The sequence below is a fragment of the Malassezia globosa genome (assembly GCF_000181695.2).
Source record: "Malassezia globosa CBS 7966 chromosome Unknown mgl_sf_9.1, whole genome shotgun sequence".
Taxonomy (NCBI): domain Eukaryota; kingdom Fungi; phylum Basidiomycota; class Malasseziomycetes; order Malasseziales; family Malasseziaceae; genus Malassezia; species Malassezia globosa.
Window position 1 is genome coordinate 244,686 of NW_001849862.1, and position 14,617 is coordinate 259,302.

Genomic DNA, 14,617 nt, shown 5'->3' on the forward strand with positions numbered 1-14,617 from the left:
TGCTTGTGTCGAGGACGGGCGGCGCTGCCGAGCAAGAGCAGCACTGCCGACCGATGACGTAAGGCCTCAGCAGCGCGGCGAACAGCCATAGAGCAACGAACACATCCTGTCACACACAACGCGCTTGTTCGCCGTCGCTGAAGGAAACGATCCATTGCTGTCAACCATCCGACTGCTTCATGATGCCACTGTGAACGTTGCACATACTATACATGGATATCTACGCACAAAGCAGGCAGGCCAGGGCGACATCGTCACAAAGAACACGCATCTATGAAGACGAGGTGGCGGTTGAGCTGGGTAGTGACGACGTTGCACGAGCTGAGCGCATGAACGAGGGAAAGTTTCGGCGACTGAGCAGTAGGCCTTTAAGACTGCGAATGTCTGCTTTCATCTGCATGATTTCAACAGCTGGGCCTGAGGTGGGTCGAGACGATGACGCTTGTGTATATGCGCTAAATCGATGACTGGCCAGGCTCATGGGCTCATCATCGGATAAGACCGACGCGCGCAGCTCATTACGTACTTGATCCAAGGTCTTCCGAAATGCACGTATGCCAGCAGAGGGACCATCTGAATGGGGCAGTGATTGTCCCGATGACGCTGCGTCAGCCTCTGGAATGGGCGTGAGATCCAAGAGGCCATGTTCATCCGTATCGCTGGGTATAGTGTCATAGGTGCTTGACCTATGCGCATTTCGGAGCGTCTGTGCGAGCCGACTCAGTGATTCGCGTAAAGGATGAGTGATGTCGATCGGCTCCAGCACACGTCGCCGCGTTGGACGTATACGTGCAGATACATGTGCGTTTTCACCCTCCGACGTCTCGTCATCGTTGACAGAAGAGACATGCCATTGAGACGGCTCCTCAGGCTCAGACTTGGGCCTGTTGGCACAGAAAGAGAGAGCGCTATCTTGTTTGTTAGAAGAGGAGTTGACCATAGCGCCATCGCTAGACTCATGCTTCGTATGCTCCCTTTGCTTCTCATCTTGTACAGAATGATCATCTTGGTTGTTCCCGAGATTCGACCCGCACTCCTGCCCGGATTCGGATTTCTGGACCTGTTTTGAATCCAGCTCTTGTTCTGTCCATGTAGGTTTGTAATCCTCAGGCAGGAGACGAGCCAACTTGGTGGATCTTAGACAAGTCAAGGACTCTAGCATCTTGCCGAAGTTCTCCAACTGCAGAGACAGCAGACTCGTGCGTGCCTCAATCATGGCAGCAATTTTCGGCATCAGGAACTTTCGATACATAGCCACAACGATGGCTGCTCCACCACCCGTCAACATGAGTAACAAATGCAATAGGCGGAAATAGGACACAAGCGTGTCATACCGTGGCCGTGCCATAGAAGCTGCAAAGTCCGAAAGAATCTGGGTTGCATCGCGCCGCGGCACTGGTGCATCGGCGGCTGAATACAAAACCAAAGGTGACCTGGGATAAGATGCGGCAGGAGGAATAGGCGGTGCATCAGAAGTAGTGGTCAAGCCCAGAAGCGGCGCACGAAACGAATCGGCGGCTTGTTCAAATGCAGCACTATCGCCTGACGCATGGATCCGCGCTTGGTCATCGTCGAATATATGCATCATGTTCGTATAATCAGGGCGCTCAGCATCTTGCCGCGCGCGTTCAATCTCGTCGTCGCTCATGCCTTTCGAATGCAGAAAGTCCACATGCTTCGGTGTCAAATGAATGCGAGTGTCCTTCGAAGACGAGCGGAGTGACGTCAGGAAACGCACTGCTTGAGCATGTCGCACATGCGCATCTTCGTCTCCAGCATGCATACTGAGTCGTTACCGCGACAAATGAGACTGGTCGGCCGTGCGTGCGTGCGTGCGTGCGTGCGTGCGTGCGTGCGTGCGCGATTGATACTGGCTGATGTCGAACGATGGTCTGCGGAGGGACGACGCGCAAGGTCTCGACCACGTGGTCTCGTAGGCTGCGGGGTGAGGCGCCCGCGTGGCTGTATGTCTGTACGTACCGGCATCCAACCCATGCAGCCAAAAGCCTACACCCCCCATCCGCAGAAAAGCTCACGTCCGCGGCTTCCACCCTCCACCCTCGTCCATCCCACTCACGTCTGCGCCGTGGAAGCACGTGCGTGTCTGCTTTTAGTCACGTGAGTGTCTGCAAAACTACATCGTAGGAGTGTGCATGCTGCGTGGCCTACGAGGCGGTTACGGGCACGCTGGTCGGAAAAAGGTGCCACGCTGCGTGAACAAGTCGTTTTCCCACCGAAACGAACGTATCATCATTATGGACGCCGCTTCCCAGAAGGCCCCTGTCAAGCTTGCGCGCGTACGTATTCTGCATGGATGGTACTAGGTACTGTCGTGCGACCGGGCGTGATACTAACCGAGAATAGGTTACCAAGGTGCTTGGTCGTACTGGCTCGCGTGGTGGCGTGATCCAGGTCCGTGTTGAATTCATGGACGACACGTCGCGTAGCATCATCCGCAACGTCAAGGGCCCTGTCCGCGAAAACGATATCCTTGCTCTGCTCGAGTCGGAGCGCGAGGCCCGTCGCCTGCGTTAAACGCATCATATATTGTCGACGACGTCGTTTGTATGTCATGGGCGCTCATTTAGGCCCGCCAAAAATATATACTCTATGGAACATGCCCCTTTCCAGCTGCTCTTGATATTGTGTGTGTGTGTGTGTGTATGTGTGTGTGTGTATGTGCGTATGTGTGTCATCTTATGACACTTGAGTGTATGAGTATGCGCTCGAATCCAATCCGTCAGTGTTAGCTACATGGCTATGCAATCGCAGACAGTATGAACAGACAAGCCTCGTCGCTCGGCGCGCGCACCGACAGCTCCATTGTGACGCCTTCGGATGGCTGGTGCATCATGCGTACGCGCGCAAGAACGGTCTCGAGACCACCTGGGCATGCAAGGAGTCCAGCCAGCATCATGGTATGCACACTAGGGTTAGCTGGCACGTCTGTCCCGCCGAGCGCTTGCATGCCCAAGAGCTCAACGAGCGTCGAGCATGATGCATCGAGGCTCTCGAGCGCTGTCAGTGCGAATGTCTCGCTGGCTGAGGCCGGTAGTGTGTCCCATGTCATAGCAAAGTCGAGTTCCACAGGCTGCAGGAAGTCAGCGACACCAACGTCAAGCTCTTCCGTCTGGTACTCGTCCTGGTATCCTTCAGGCTCGGGCTCGCCACTGGACGGGTCCACCTCTTTCGACACGAAGCGAAGCGTGTTGGTGAGTGTCGCGAGTGGGAACGGCAGGCTAGGGTCACGTCGGATCGACACATACACCTTGCCACTGGGCGTCGCGCTCGAGAGACATGGGATGGGCAAAATAAACTCTTCTTCGAGGCCTGCTTCCATCAGTCCCCCGACGACCACAACGACATCCTCCAGTACAATCTCGGCAAGCGTATTTGTGACATTGTACTGCAGAACGATGTGCTCAGCAAACACATGCTTGTATGCTGTGACAATGTACTCCGTCTCACTTTCGGTCAGTTGCACAGGTGCATTGACTGGCGAGGTTGTCAGAAGTTTGCCGTATGACGCGAACTCTGCGATACTGGCAAGCTCTGTAGCGTGGTCTGCATAGGCATCAAGACCAGATGCCTCAGCTCCCATAGTATTCGCTGCTGATAAGCCAGCCCCTTCGCCACCGATGCCAGCCATGACACCCCCCGTGCCACCTTCAACGCCCATCATAGCACCAGCAGTGCCCGGAGCCCCGCCGGTCGGAAGAAGCGGGTCAGATGCAGGCCCACTCTCTGTCTCTGGCCCATCAAGCGCGCGAGGCACACTCTCATAATCAAACGGTGCAGACGTGGCCATAGAATCCACGTATGACTGCAGGCTTTGCTCAAGCACTTGCAAATTTGGCGTGTCGTCCAACGTGATGACAGGCATGGACGGAGGCTCGAGCGTGTGCAACGCATATGTCGCACGATCCCGTACTTCATCATCAACATCTTCAAGGCAGCGACGCAGGAGTACACGGATTCGCGCGGTCAGGTGCTCGTTGTACGCGCCAAATTTAGCGAGACTGTTAACCGCCGCGGCTCGCACGATGGCATTTTCCAGAATGACCCGGTTGTAAATAAAACGGATGTATTTGTGCGGCTCAGGCATACGAGGACCCTCGGCACCGAGCAAGTGAAGGATGCGCACATTCAGCTTTGTGAACTCGCAGTCCTCGATAAATTCACACAAGTGACTTAGCGCTGCTTCCTTACAACCCCTGACGTAGCGAGCCATGGCGAAGATGGCTTCCACGACACAGCGCTTGAATTCATAGCCACCTTCGTCACGCAAAATACCAGCAAGGAAGCCGAGCATGGCCGCTTGTTTCGAAGGGAACTTGAACGACAGGCTGCGAATAGCGTCGACGACTATGACCTTGAACTCGTCACTGATGTCCGACATGAATCCACTGATCTGTTTGATCAGCCGATCAACACTCGACTCATTGCCAGTTTTGAGCAGTGTCGCGATGGCATACGTTGCTACGCCGCGGTTTGAATCAGTGATGAGGCTTTCCATGTCCACGTTGCAACTTTGTACGGCCGCAGGTCGCAGCTGTGCAAGCTCGGCAAGTGTGCGCACAGCCGCAAACTTGAGCACAGAGCGTGGCGAGGACAAAAACATCTGCAGAACCGAGATCGCTTTCGTCTGCGGCTCAGCTGGTACACCAGGCATCGTGCAGAGCGCACGCGCCGCTTCATAGTTGACCATATCGCTCTTGTGGCGCAGCCAGCCTTCAAGCAGCTGAATGAGCGACGCGCGCATATTCGGATCTTCTTCGGCAATTCTCGCAGTGTATCGCACCAGCATGCAGAGCGCGTATGGATTCCGCAGGACAACGCCCTGCCTCGGCTGGCCCAGCTGTTGAACCATTTTTGTGACGGCAATCCGGTCGTTCTGACGCATCAGATATAGTAAGCCGAGCGCATGGTATTGCATCAAGTAGCTCATACTTGGGACATTCGTCTGCTCGACAGCATGACTTGCACTGTCGCTGCCGCCGCCGCCGAAACGGAGGGTAATGCCAGAGTGCAATCCACCGAATCCACTGAATGAGCTTGTATTCTGTGTGACAGCCGGGCGCATATTGATAGCCTCTTGCACCTCATTGCCCCAGCGCTTGACAACATCGCGCGACTCCACGAACAAATGGTACGATGATACGAGCGCCGCGCAGGACACGCTTGGATTTCGATCGACAATAGCCGACTTGAGATATCGCTCAATACCCTGGACCATGCTGGGATCGATCACACGCATCAAAGCGCGAATCGCATTGGGTCGATACACGACTTCGGTATTTGGCTGCATATCTTTCATGATCGAGGCCGTTACCATAATGACATCCTGGGCACACGGGGCAAGCTCTTTGATGGCAAGATACACCATCTGACGAAGGCCAGCATCCTTGTTTTGAAACAGCTTGGTCGCACCAAAGAACAGGTCCGTCGCTTCTTGCTGAGAAAACTTCTCCCCCGTGTACAAAAGGTACAGGATCTTGGTGAGCAAGATCCGGCATCGCCGTGGACTAATGCTCGACTGGTTGAACACACGAGCCTCCTGAATCACAGCTGTTTTATCGTGCCGATACGACATTTCATCCTCCTTCTTGAACGACATGGCTGCCGTCGCACGTCCGACGTCCAAGCGTCCCGGGCTAGTAACAGGATCAAGGTGCGACGCACGCTAGTCTCGCCGTTTTCCACATCACACGCGCAACAGCCCATGACTTGCGGCCGGGCGTATTGGTAGTCTGCCTAACAGGCATACTTCAATGTCCCCTACTAGGTGTGTTTTATGAATACATAACATGACGCGCTCCTCTGTAGCACAACATGCCACAGGCCTTGTAGGACTATGGACCGACTAGCGCACGCATTCGGCCGGGACGTGAAGACACCGGCCAAGACCACGCGCGACGGCAAAGCTGGGGAATTGTGTCACCCATTACTACCTTTTTTGGCAGATTCTTATTTGCTTATTGGCCACCAATCTAGCTGCAGTGAGAGAGATTCTCTGCGTGTCCCAGCGGAGACTTTATCACAAAGTCTCCCATCTCCCTTAAATCGATTGACTCAGCCGGCTCCCAAGCTACTTTAGCATCCGCGTTAAATTTTTATTTTTGGATTACCGGCAATACGTCCATCGCAGCACTGAATTGATTGCGCATATCCATCTGCGCTCCTGAAATTGTCCTCATCAAAGAGACGAGACTATGTCGAGTGATCAAGGCAACTCGATCGCGTTCTTGCTAGGACTCAACCAAGTGCATGACACTCCAAGCCATCAAACCCAGCTTCATCAGACGACACCGAGTCACAGTCATGCGATCTCGTCATCATCAGACACACTCCTAGCAAGTCTAAACTCTATCTCTTCGCCGTCAGCACAACAAATGACACAGAGTTCGGCCGGCTCCTCAGCTTCAGATGATGTCATGAACAGTTTCGCGAATCAGCTGGCTATGTGGACAAATGCCAACTTTTCTTTCGATGGACCTATGGGGCACGCGCTCATTGCTGACGATGAGAAAGACAGCCATCCAGAGAAAGATCAGGATGAACGCGATCGACAAGACGATAGTGAGCGTCAGCGGCAAATGGCAGCCTCCGGCGCTCACTCCAGTGCTGCCCGCGACAAACTTCGTGCACTTGATCGTGAGCCGACGCAACCAGTATCAGCGCGTCCGTCCTTGCAAGTCCCAAGTCCGTCACCTGACTTAACGTCACCCTCGTCCATGAGAACAGGGGTAGATGCACTCTCATCATCATACCAGCAACTTCCTCTCACCCGTGACAACGCAAATCCACTCTTGGCGCCACATGTGTCTCAATCATGGACGAGTGCTGGTCATATGGATGCTTTCTCAAGCGCACCTTCTGCTTCTTCCTCATCCATCACACCACCACCACCACCACCGCAGCAGCAGCAACAGCAGCAACAGCAACAACAACAACGTCGACAGCAGCAGCCAGTGCATTCAGCTTCTTCATCGTCGCCAAGCCAAGAGTGGGATCTAACGTCCACACTTGCTCTTCAACATCTTCTGAACAAAAATCCTGATATGCTTGCGAGTTTATGGCAAGCACGCACGTCCAACGCTTCACATCCGGGATTACCCTCTTGGCAACCCCCTAATCAAACATCGCATTCATCATCCTCGTCTTCTGCTCCTTCAACAGGAGCCATGGCTGCATCTCAAGCCACAAACCGCAGTTCCGCTGCGGCGGCGGCTACATCGGTGTCACCAACCTCGACAGCGTCGTCCTCATGCGCATCTCGCTCTGTAATACATTCACATCCTCTCCCTCAGGAATCCAATATATCCCCACCATTGTCATCTACACCAGCCGCAACCCAAAAGCGGAGTGCATCTATATCCCTGGATCCTGCAGGGGACGATGTTTCGCATCTTGGTACGGCATTGGATGACAATACACAGTCTCATCGGGGCCGCCCCTCATCCTCTACGCTGGCGGATCGTGTCAAACTCGTTGATACAGGCAATCCCGAGGCAGATGCAGAAACAAATCGCCTTGCAATCGAAGAGGATAAACGAAGGAGAAATACAGCGGCAAGTGCACGTTTCCGCATCAAGAAAAAACAACGTGAGGCCGCACTAGAGCTGTCGGCAAGAGAGTTGGAATCCCAGGTCAACGAGCTGAAACACGAAAATGACCGTCTTCGTGCTGAGAACGACTGGCTTCGTCGGCTTATTATGGCTCGACCTGAGGTGCTTCCCCATATATTTTCGTCGCAGCCACTGCCGACAGCCACCGCACCACCCAACCCTTCTTTAGATGCCGCTCTACAGGCGTTGCTGCCCCAGAATTTACCAGGTCGACACTAATGCGAAACATCCGTTGACCAGCTGGCTCTTTTTTTCGTCTTCTTTTTCTGTCTCGCCCCTATCGGATTTCTTTCTGTGTTTCACCACCGCCCGTCGGCTTTCGCTAACTTGTAAGATGTCCACGTCGTTTGTGCGATGCCCGCGTGCATCTCCAGTTGCTGCTATAGATCTAGTATTTTTGGGTATATACTGTCACAATTGTATGGTTACGAACATTCACATGAATCATAACAAAAGAAAACTAACCTAGCACGGTGATGTGCTAGGTGCCTTCACGTAGGGTATATCCAAGGAGCTCTTGGACAAAGAAATACCAGCCTCTTCCCACGTTGCTGGGTCATTTGAGCGCCGAATATCCTCAAGTGACTTTTCCACACCATCTACGACGACCTCACGGCACACAGCATGCAATTCGGCATGTAAATCATAATCCTGGCTAATGATTTGAATAGGATAGTTGTCTGGATCACGAATGACAATCAATTGGCTTGAAGAGTTAATGGCATCTTCCCTGATTACACGTACTTTGGTGAGACTCCGAGTTCATCCATTGCAACACCAAGCTTTTCAAAGCGCTGGCGTGCAGAGATAATATCAGGGACAGTACATGTGATATGATGAAAGCCCTTCGTTACGTTAATTTGTTGGCAAACCTACACCTGCATTTGCTTGGACATCAAAGTGATCGTCCCATTCCGTGCCACTTTCAGCTTTAGCCCGTGTGCCCCAAATACAAAACTTACTGCTTTTGGACAAGTTCAATCAAAGAGCTTGCAAGTCCAAATCCGCGACCAGACTTGTTCGACGGGAACTGGAGCCAGACTTTACTCAGATGTCTGGCCAGGTGAGCGAAACAAACGCCACATACCCTAAGTTTGCCTCGCGGACAACGCTCATTCCCAAAACTTCTTCGTAGAATGTAGCACTCAAACTGATGTCTTTTACATGAAAGCATATAGAATGAAACGAGTAGCCCTTTGTCTCACGCCATGGATTCGACATGGTTCTCGGTGTTGATGGACTCGGAACAATCGGACGCACTTCTCTTGTGGAGGAAAGCACGGTCAGTGTACCTTGTCACGCGTCCCTGATCAATTTACTTACGGGGAATTTCAGGGAGCAGGAACAAACCCGTTTGAACTCATTACCAAAGTCGCTTAGGGCTGCAGATTTCAGGCACAGATCGTGGTAGGAGATTATAACTACATGAAATGTCCATATTTTACCGTATGAATACGAGACGACTCAGGCTAGCTAATGATTTGCAATTGGGAGTCCGTAAAGCAGAGTCTCGACTGCTATTCATAAGTGTTCCGAATTGTATCTCGGTATCATTCCGCATGAAAAGTTTATGATTAGGCCCGAGAATGAGCATGCGCCAAGTATATTAAGACCGTACGCATGAAGCTCACGACCCAAGATTGATTGCATGGATCCATCTATGCAAAGTTGTGTACATTGCTATGCATATTGGTGAAGCACCTGTATCTATCCAAGACGGATGGAAGTTGCACTGACAAAGAAACCTGTTTCATTAGTAGCAAGTCATGAAGAAACTATCTGGGAGATGAAGAACGGCCCGAAGCCTTACAAATTGGTCTTCCCCCTGTGATAACGGCAAGGACACAATTCTTCGCTCCAACCAATAATCTCATATTTGCAGTGCGAGAGTCGATCAGAAGATATTATTAATCTCTGCGTAACTTCCAGCATGCCTGTGCCGAAAATTTACGGAAGACGCGTCTCTATTACAACTCCGATTCATCTCATCAGACTATGCACTTAAAATTAGACAACCACAGATTAGATTCAGACAGTCTACTTTTCCTTCCTGACTAACGAAAAGCCTATGGGCTCGAATTCACGTCATGAAGGAAGCATCGCTCCGCCCATCTGAGCTGTTCACATAATTGCATAGCAAACAAACGGCGACAAAGATGAGGTTCAATAACATGGCTGCTACGGCGGCTAGATTGGATGTTGGCGACTCGGGAAACGCGGAATGCATCAAGAAAGAAACTTTTAATCGCAAAGGCGATGACATTACACGATTCGGTGCATTGGTCATAAGTCAAATAGTGCCTAGCCACTCGCATTTCACTATAAGCTTTTCATCGTAGGTCGTGATCTTGTCACAATAGGAAAAAAGTCTGTGGGCAACTATAGCAAAAACTGTTATTGGGTGTTGACCTGAGACGGTTGGAGATACTTTTGGATCTCGATGCACTTCGCAATTTTCAACACGAATTCTTCGCCGCAGGAGATTCGTGTAGTTTTCATACTTCGAGCGTCCAGAACAGCCAACACAAAGAGACCCGATAAGTATCATGCCCAATCTGCATCTCCTGATGTTCACAATTTGTCCAAAAATTCTTTATACATTTGCCTGAGCCTTCGATCCTCAAACCTTGTCAGTTTGCGAATACTGACACGGCTAGTACAGAAACATCGGCATGTCATCGACTTATTCCTCCCACCCATTTCGCCGTTTTAGCTCGAATATGTCAACCACTTTTAACCTCATGCCAAAGTTCGTTAACTACGTTCTCATGTTAACTCAAAGGGAGACAAAATCATGTGGCCAGAAGCAGGGGTATAGACCTGGGGTCTTAAACGTAGCCCTATCATATTTGACGAATGAAAAACCAAACCGCAGTTGGGATCGCCAAAAATGGAAAATTGCGCACTCACCACAAAAGTTGCGGCAGCGCGAACTCAAAAATCATTGGATATGTTTGCAAGTTCGCACACTTTGCGGTTCTATGGGGGCCCGCACCCGACTCCCATCGGTACGAATATTGGAATTATTTCTCTCAAATAGCTTCTAGCTCGAGACTCCATCGTCCAACCATACTACAGTTTGTATAATTAGTAATTTGTGCTATGGCTTTCGAGGAACGTGTCTGGGCCCGGGCCAGAATCCGAAATGAGTCAAATTCCTGTTGGCTCATTGGTGACCCATGATCCCAGCAATTGCGCAATAGTTACGGCCTCGGTCACAGTTCGTATAAATATCGCTTGCCTGCGTATGCGGCTCGCTCAATAGACATGTCCCGGCCCCTGCCTATCCCGCGAATACCTGGAGATCGTATCCTTGGTAGCGAAATTTCGCGTGACCTAGAACATCGGCTTTGCGATGTATGTGGGTTAAAGTCGAAAAGATTCACACCATCGCTTCCTGTCGCTTTTAGATTGCAATCTCTTAAATCGATTTTGAACGAGGATTATTGGGTATGCGAGAAATCAGATGGAGTGCGCGTGGTCGTGTTTCTTACCACGTCGCTTACGTCGCACGAGCAAGAATTGTATCTAGTGGATCGCAAAAATACCTTCTTCCGTGTCGACCTGCGCATGAGCGATGAAATTGACCGTCAGAGCAACGATCTTCACGATACAGTCTTGGATGGTGAGCTCGTATATGAGACAAGCGAGGAGGGTGTCAATAAAACCAAGTTGCTGTTATTTGATTGCTTGGCAATCAACAACGAAAATGTGACGAAGCTCCCTTTTCAATGGCGCTATGCGTGTCTTCAAAATCAAGTACTTCCCATCATTGAAGCATTTCTTCGAAGACGTACGGACATTCGTTCGACCTTGGGTTTTGAACCTTTACTCAAACCCATGTCGCGTGCATATGACGTTGCCATTGTACTGCAAAAAATGCCTAATCTACAGCACCGCACGGACGGCTTGATTTTCACGTGTCTCCACAGCCCCTATACATTCGGGTCTAATTTCAAGATACTGAAATGGAAACCGCCTGGGTATGTGACCATTGATTTTCTTCTTCGATTCAAACAAAATATGTCAGAAAAATCTACCTGCCGGAATACAATGGATAAAATGATCGAGAAGCCTTCACTAGAGCTTCATTTACGAACAAATGACAACTCACACGTATATTTTGATGATATTGCAATTGATGACGATGAATGGACGAGATGGAAACAATGCGGCACTTGTCTTGATGGTCGAATTGTTGAATGTGCGCCAATTTTTGTCACTTCTTGCACCGGCAAAATCCGTGAGAATTGGAAAATAATCCGTCTTCGTGAAGACAAAATTGTCGCAAATCACTACTCTATCATAACTCGGACCCTTGAAAGTATTCATCATGGTGTATCAGAGAGCAAGCTGGTCAAATCTGTTCCTGGTATAGCTCGGAACTGGTTTCATCCTAAACGTCGTGCTAAAAGAATCCGATTTGAAAGCACCATGCCCTCTATCCTCCCATCCAAATAATTCATGTGTACTATATTTTGCAGTCTTTCCGTTACGGATCACATCCCTTAATGACACACTACTCAAATCTCCTATATGTAGAGAAACTGACTGTGTTACACTTATTCGAGATAGCGAACGCAAAATTATTTTTCACAGCTGGGTGATCAGAATAAATTCGACATGCACGGCGCACATTAACAAACCGCAGATAGATAGTGAGCTAAAAAAAGTGGAGCCCCGCGTAGAAACATTTGTTTTCACTAAGCTCACGATCATTTCAGACTCTGTGTGTTTTCGGGTGAGCGAATCAACCGCAGAATGGTAGAAGCGTCACATAAAATTTATATACTGTTATTTTAAGTTTAACGCGACTAGATCTTATCTTGTTCCTGCAAAGAGAGAAAACAGGTTGGCATGAATAATCTATGGACCTAGTAGGTCGCTTGAGCTCCGTTGAAGACTGCATGGTTTGGCGACATACATAGCACATCAAATTATGCCGCAAGCTTGATGTTCAACTTGTTTCTTGTCTCGAGGAATTACAGGCCTGTGTTTTCATAAATTTAGTACATGCTGAATTCTATGTGGGATTTTGGTACTTCGTTCGCACTGAATGTATCAGGCCACATTCGCTAAATGTATAAGCAAGATCTTATCTGAGAAGAATTATCCATCATTTTCGAAGTTTTCTTTACATTCTATGTGATGTAATGTCTTTCTCGTACGATCGTAGCTCGCTTCCTCTTCACAGATATCGGGTTTACCGCGTCTATCCCCAAGCGACTCCACCACAAGGCCTTAATATTCCCCTTAAACGGCACTAACATGAGTATATTACATTCATTAAAAGCATAAACCAGGTTTGATCATGTTTGCCGCAAAAACAAATCGAGTTCAAGTGATCAGGCATTGAAAAAGTCTTGCTTCTGTCGTAAATAGGGATCAGATGCACACACGCGGGCCTCTTTGCAAGTCCTTTCAGAAATCTTCATGAATCGCGTAGTTGATAATCAGTAGTAGACTTTTGAGGCATGTTTCAATGAATATTGTCCCTCAATTTTGTGAAGCAGCTTACAGGAATATGATGCCGTCCCTTTGACATCAAGGCCTTGATAATAGGTTCTTGGTGAAATCCATATGTCGAATTTGAGCACATATTCGCGTAATAGATAATTCGCTAGTAACAACAACATATTAATCTGTCAAGAAATTTGAGATCGAGTTTTCTAACTTTTTAGCTAGTATGATCTCATAGCTTCTCAAAGAGATAGTGGCTTCGCTCGACTTAATTGAAAAAGCTTGATTGCGCCCATTTCCCTACAACCATATCGAAGATAGTTTTCAGTTGGCTCATGACTTGGACGCCAATATGACATGAAAATATTTGAAAAAATCACATTAGAGTCCTTGCACTAGATTCAATACCATAAATCACCCTAAGTATACATTAAAAGAATCCCCAGACAACCTATACGTCTTCTGGAGCCACTGCAGGAGGAGGGCACGGTCAAAGTACTTTGTCACGCGTCCCTGAACAATTTATGGATGGGGAATTTCATGGAGCAGGATCGATCACGTTGGAGGCCAACAAACATTTCGCCCGAGTCGTAAAACCCTGGACACATTCATGGCATGAAACTGGAACTTTAGAGTGTTGCCTTTCTTGGATATGCGTAGTTTTGGTACTCCAATTCTATAGCATGCAAGTGATAGTACGCAAAGTCTGGTCTGCTATCCACATGACCTCCAAATTCGAGCTCTATTGTTTCTCGGATGAAAGTTGTCAGAATTACTAACACATCATACATTGTACACCATTTGAGAGTCATAATTTACAGATTAAGCACATAGGCAAAAATGTATGCTAGTAGTCTGGTGTGCAAGGTACCTCATGCAGGTTTGTGAAAATTGGCATCTGTCCAAGCAAGATGCAACTTGTGTCAACACAAACGTTTCACTGATGGTGATGATGCATGACAAAATTCCGTTTGGAGAGACAGTGACGAATTCGAACTCACAGAAATGATTTACTTTGGGTAATGCTTGTGTTAACGTAACTCATTATGGAGATCGCACATTAAGCATTCAAAAAACCCATGCGGTTGCCAAAATACATGCGCATGTGGGAAGTTTTGATAATCGTACCTCTCACAAGACTATAGTTCATTTCTTCAGGTTGAGCTTTACGAAATACACAGCTGCAAAGTTGATTCGTGCTTTGTTTTCGATCTCTATGGAGAAGCTGGGAGACGAATTCCTTCGTTGCCAACAGATTAACTACTTGTTGGCTTCGCGAATACATGGTATCAAATATAGGGATGATTTGATTTCACATTTATACAACATGTAGAACCGGTATGGGCTACGTTGAAGAGAACGCAAAGTATGTGTAAGAGAACATGTCCGAGACATGTAACAACTAAGATCGAATTGATACGCTATCCATGCGTTATGAATTGTTGAATAGCGTACATCTTGACGCTAGCCCTTCATCTCAGGCACACCCTTCTTCCAGCCATCTTGACTCAACGTTTTTCAGGTTCATG

At 49.0% G+C, this 14,617-nt stretch overlaps 4 protein-coding genes across 4 annotated transcripts; 2 read left to right on the top strand and 2 right to left on the bottom strand.

Moving 5' to 3' along the window:
* Positions 1-271: 271 nt before the first annotated feature.
* On the bottom strand, positions 272-1,783 carry MGL_3454 (uncharacterized protein; the record flags this gene model as incomplete). The annotated part of the gene is made up of 1 exon (XM_001729367.1): positions 272-1,783. One exon carries the CDS (start codon positions 1,781-1,783, stop codon positions 272-274), a length of 1,512 nt encoding a protein of 503 aa, XP_001729419.1.
* Positions 1,784-2,758: 975 nt separating this feature from the next.
* Positions 2,759-5,617, bottom strand: MGL_3455 (uncharacterized protein; the record flags this gene model as incomplete). The annotated part of the gene is made up of 1 exon (XM_001729368.1): positions 2,759-5,617. The coding sequence occupies one exon, from the start codon at positions 5,615-5,617 to the stop codon at positions 2,759-2,761; it is 2,859 nt and encodes a 952-aa protein (XP_001729420.1).
* A 595-nt stretch (positions 5,618-6,212) lies between these two features.
* MGL_3456 (uncharacterized protein) lies at positions 6,213-7,847 on the top strand (the record flags this gene model as incomplete). Its single annotated transcript, XM_001729369.1, has 1 exon — positions 6,213-7,847. One exon carries the CDS (start codon positions 6,213-6,215, stop codon positions 7,845-7,847), a length of 1,635 nt encoding a protein of 544 aa, XP_001729421.1.
* A 3,351-nt stretch (positions 7,848-11,198) lies between these two features.
* MGL_3457 (uncharacterized protein) lies at positions 11,199-12,089 on the top strand (the record flags this gene model as incomplete). The annotated part of the gene is made up of 1 exon (XM_001729370.1): positions 11,199-12,089. One exon carries the CDS (start codon positions 11,199-11,201, stop codon positions 12,087-12,089), a length of 891 nt encoding a protein of 296 aa, XP_001729422.1.
* Between the last annotated feature and the right edge of the window lie 2,528 nt (positions 12,090-14,617).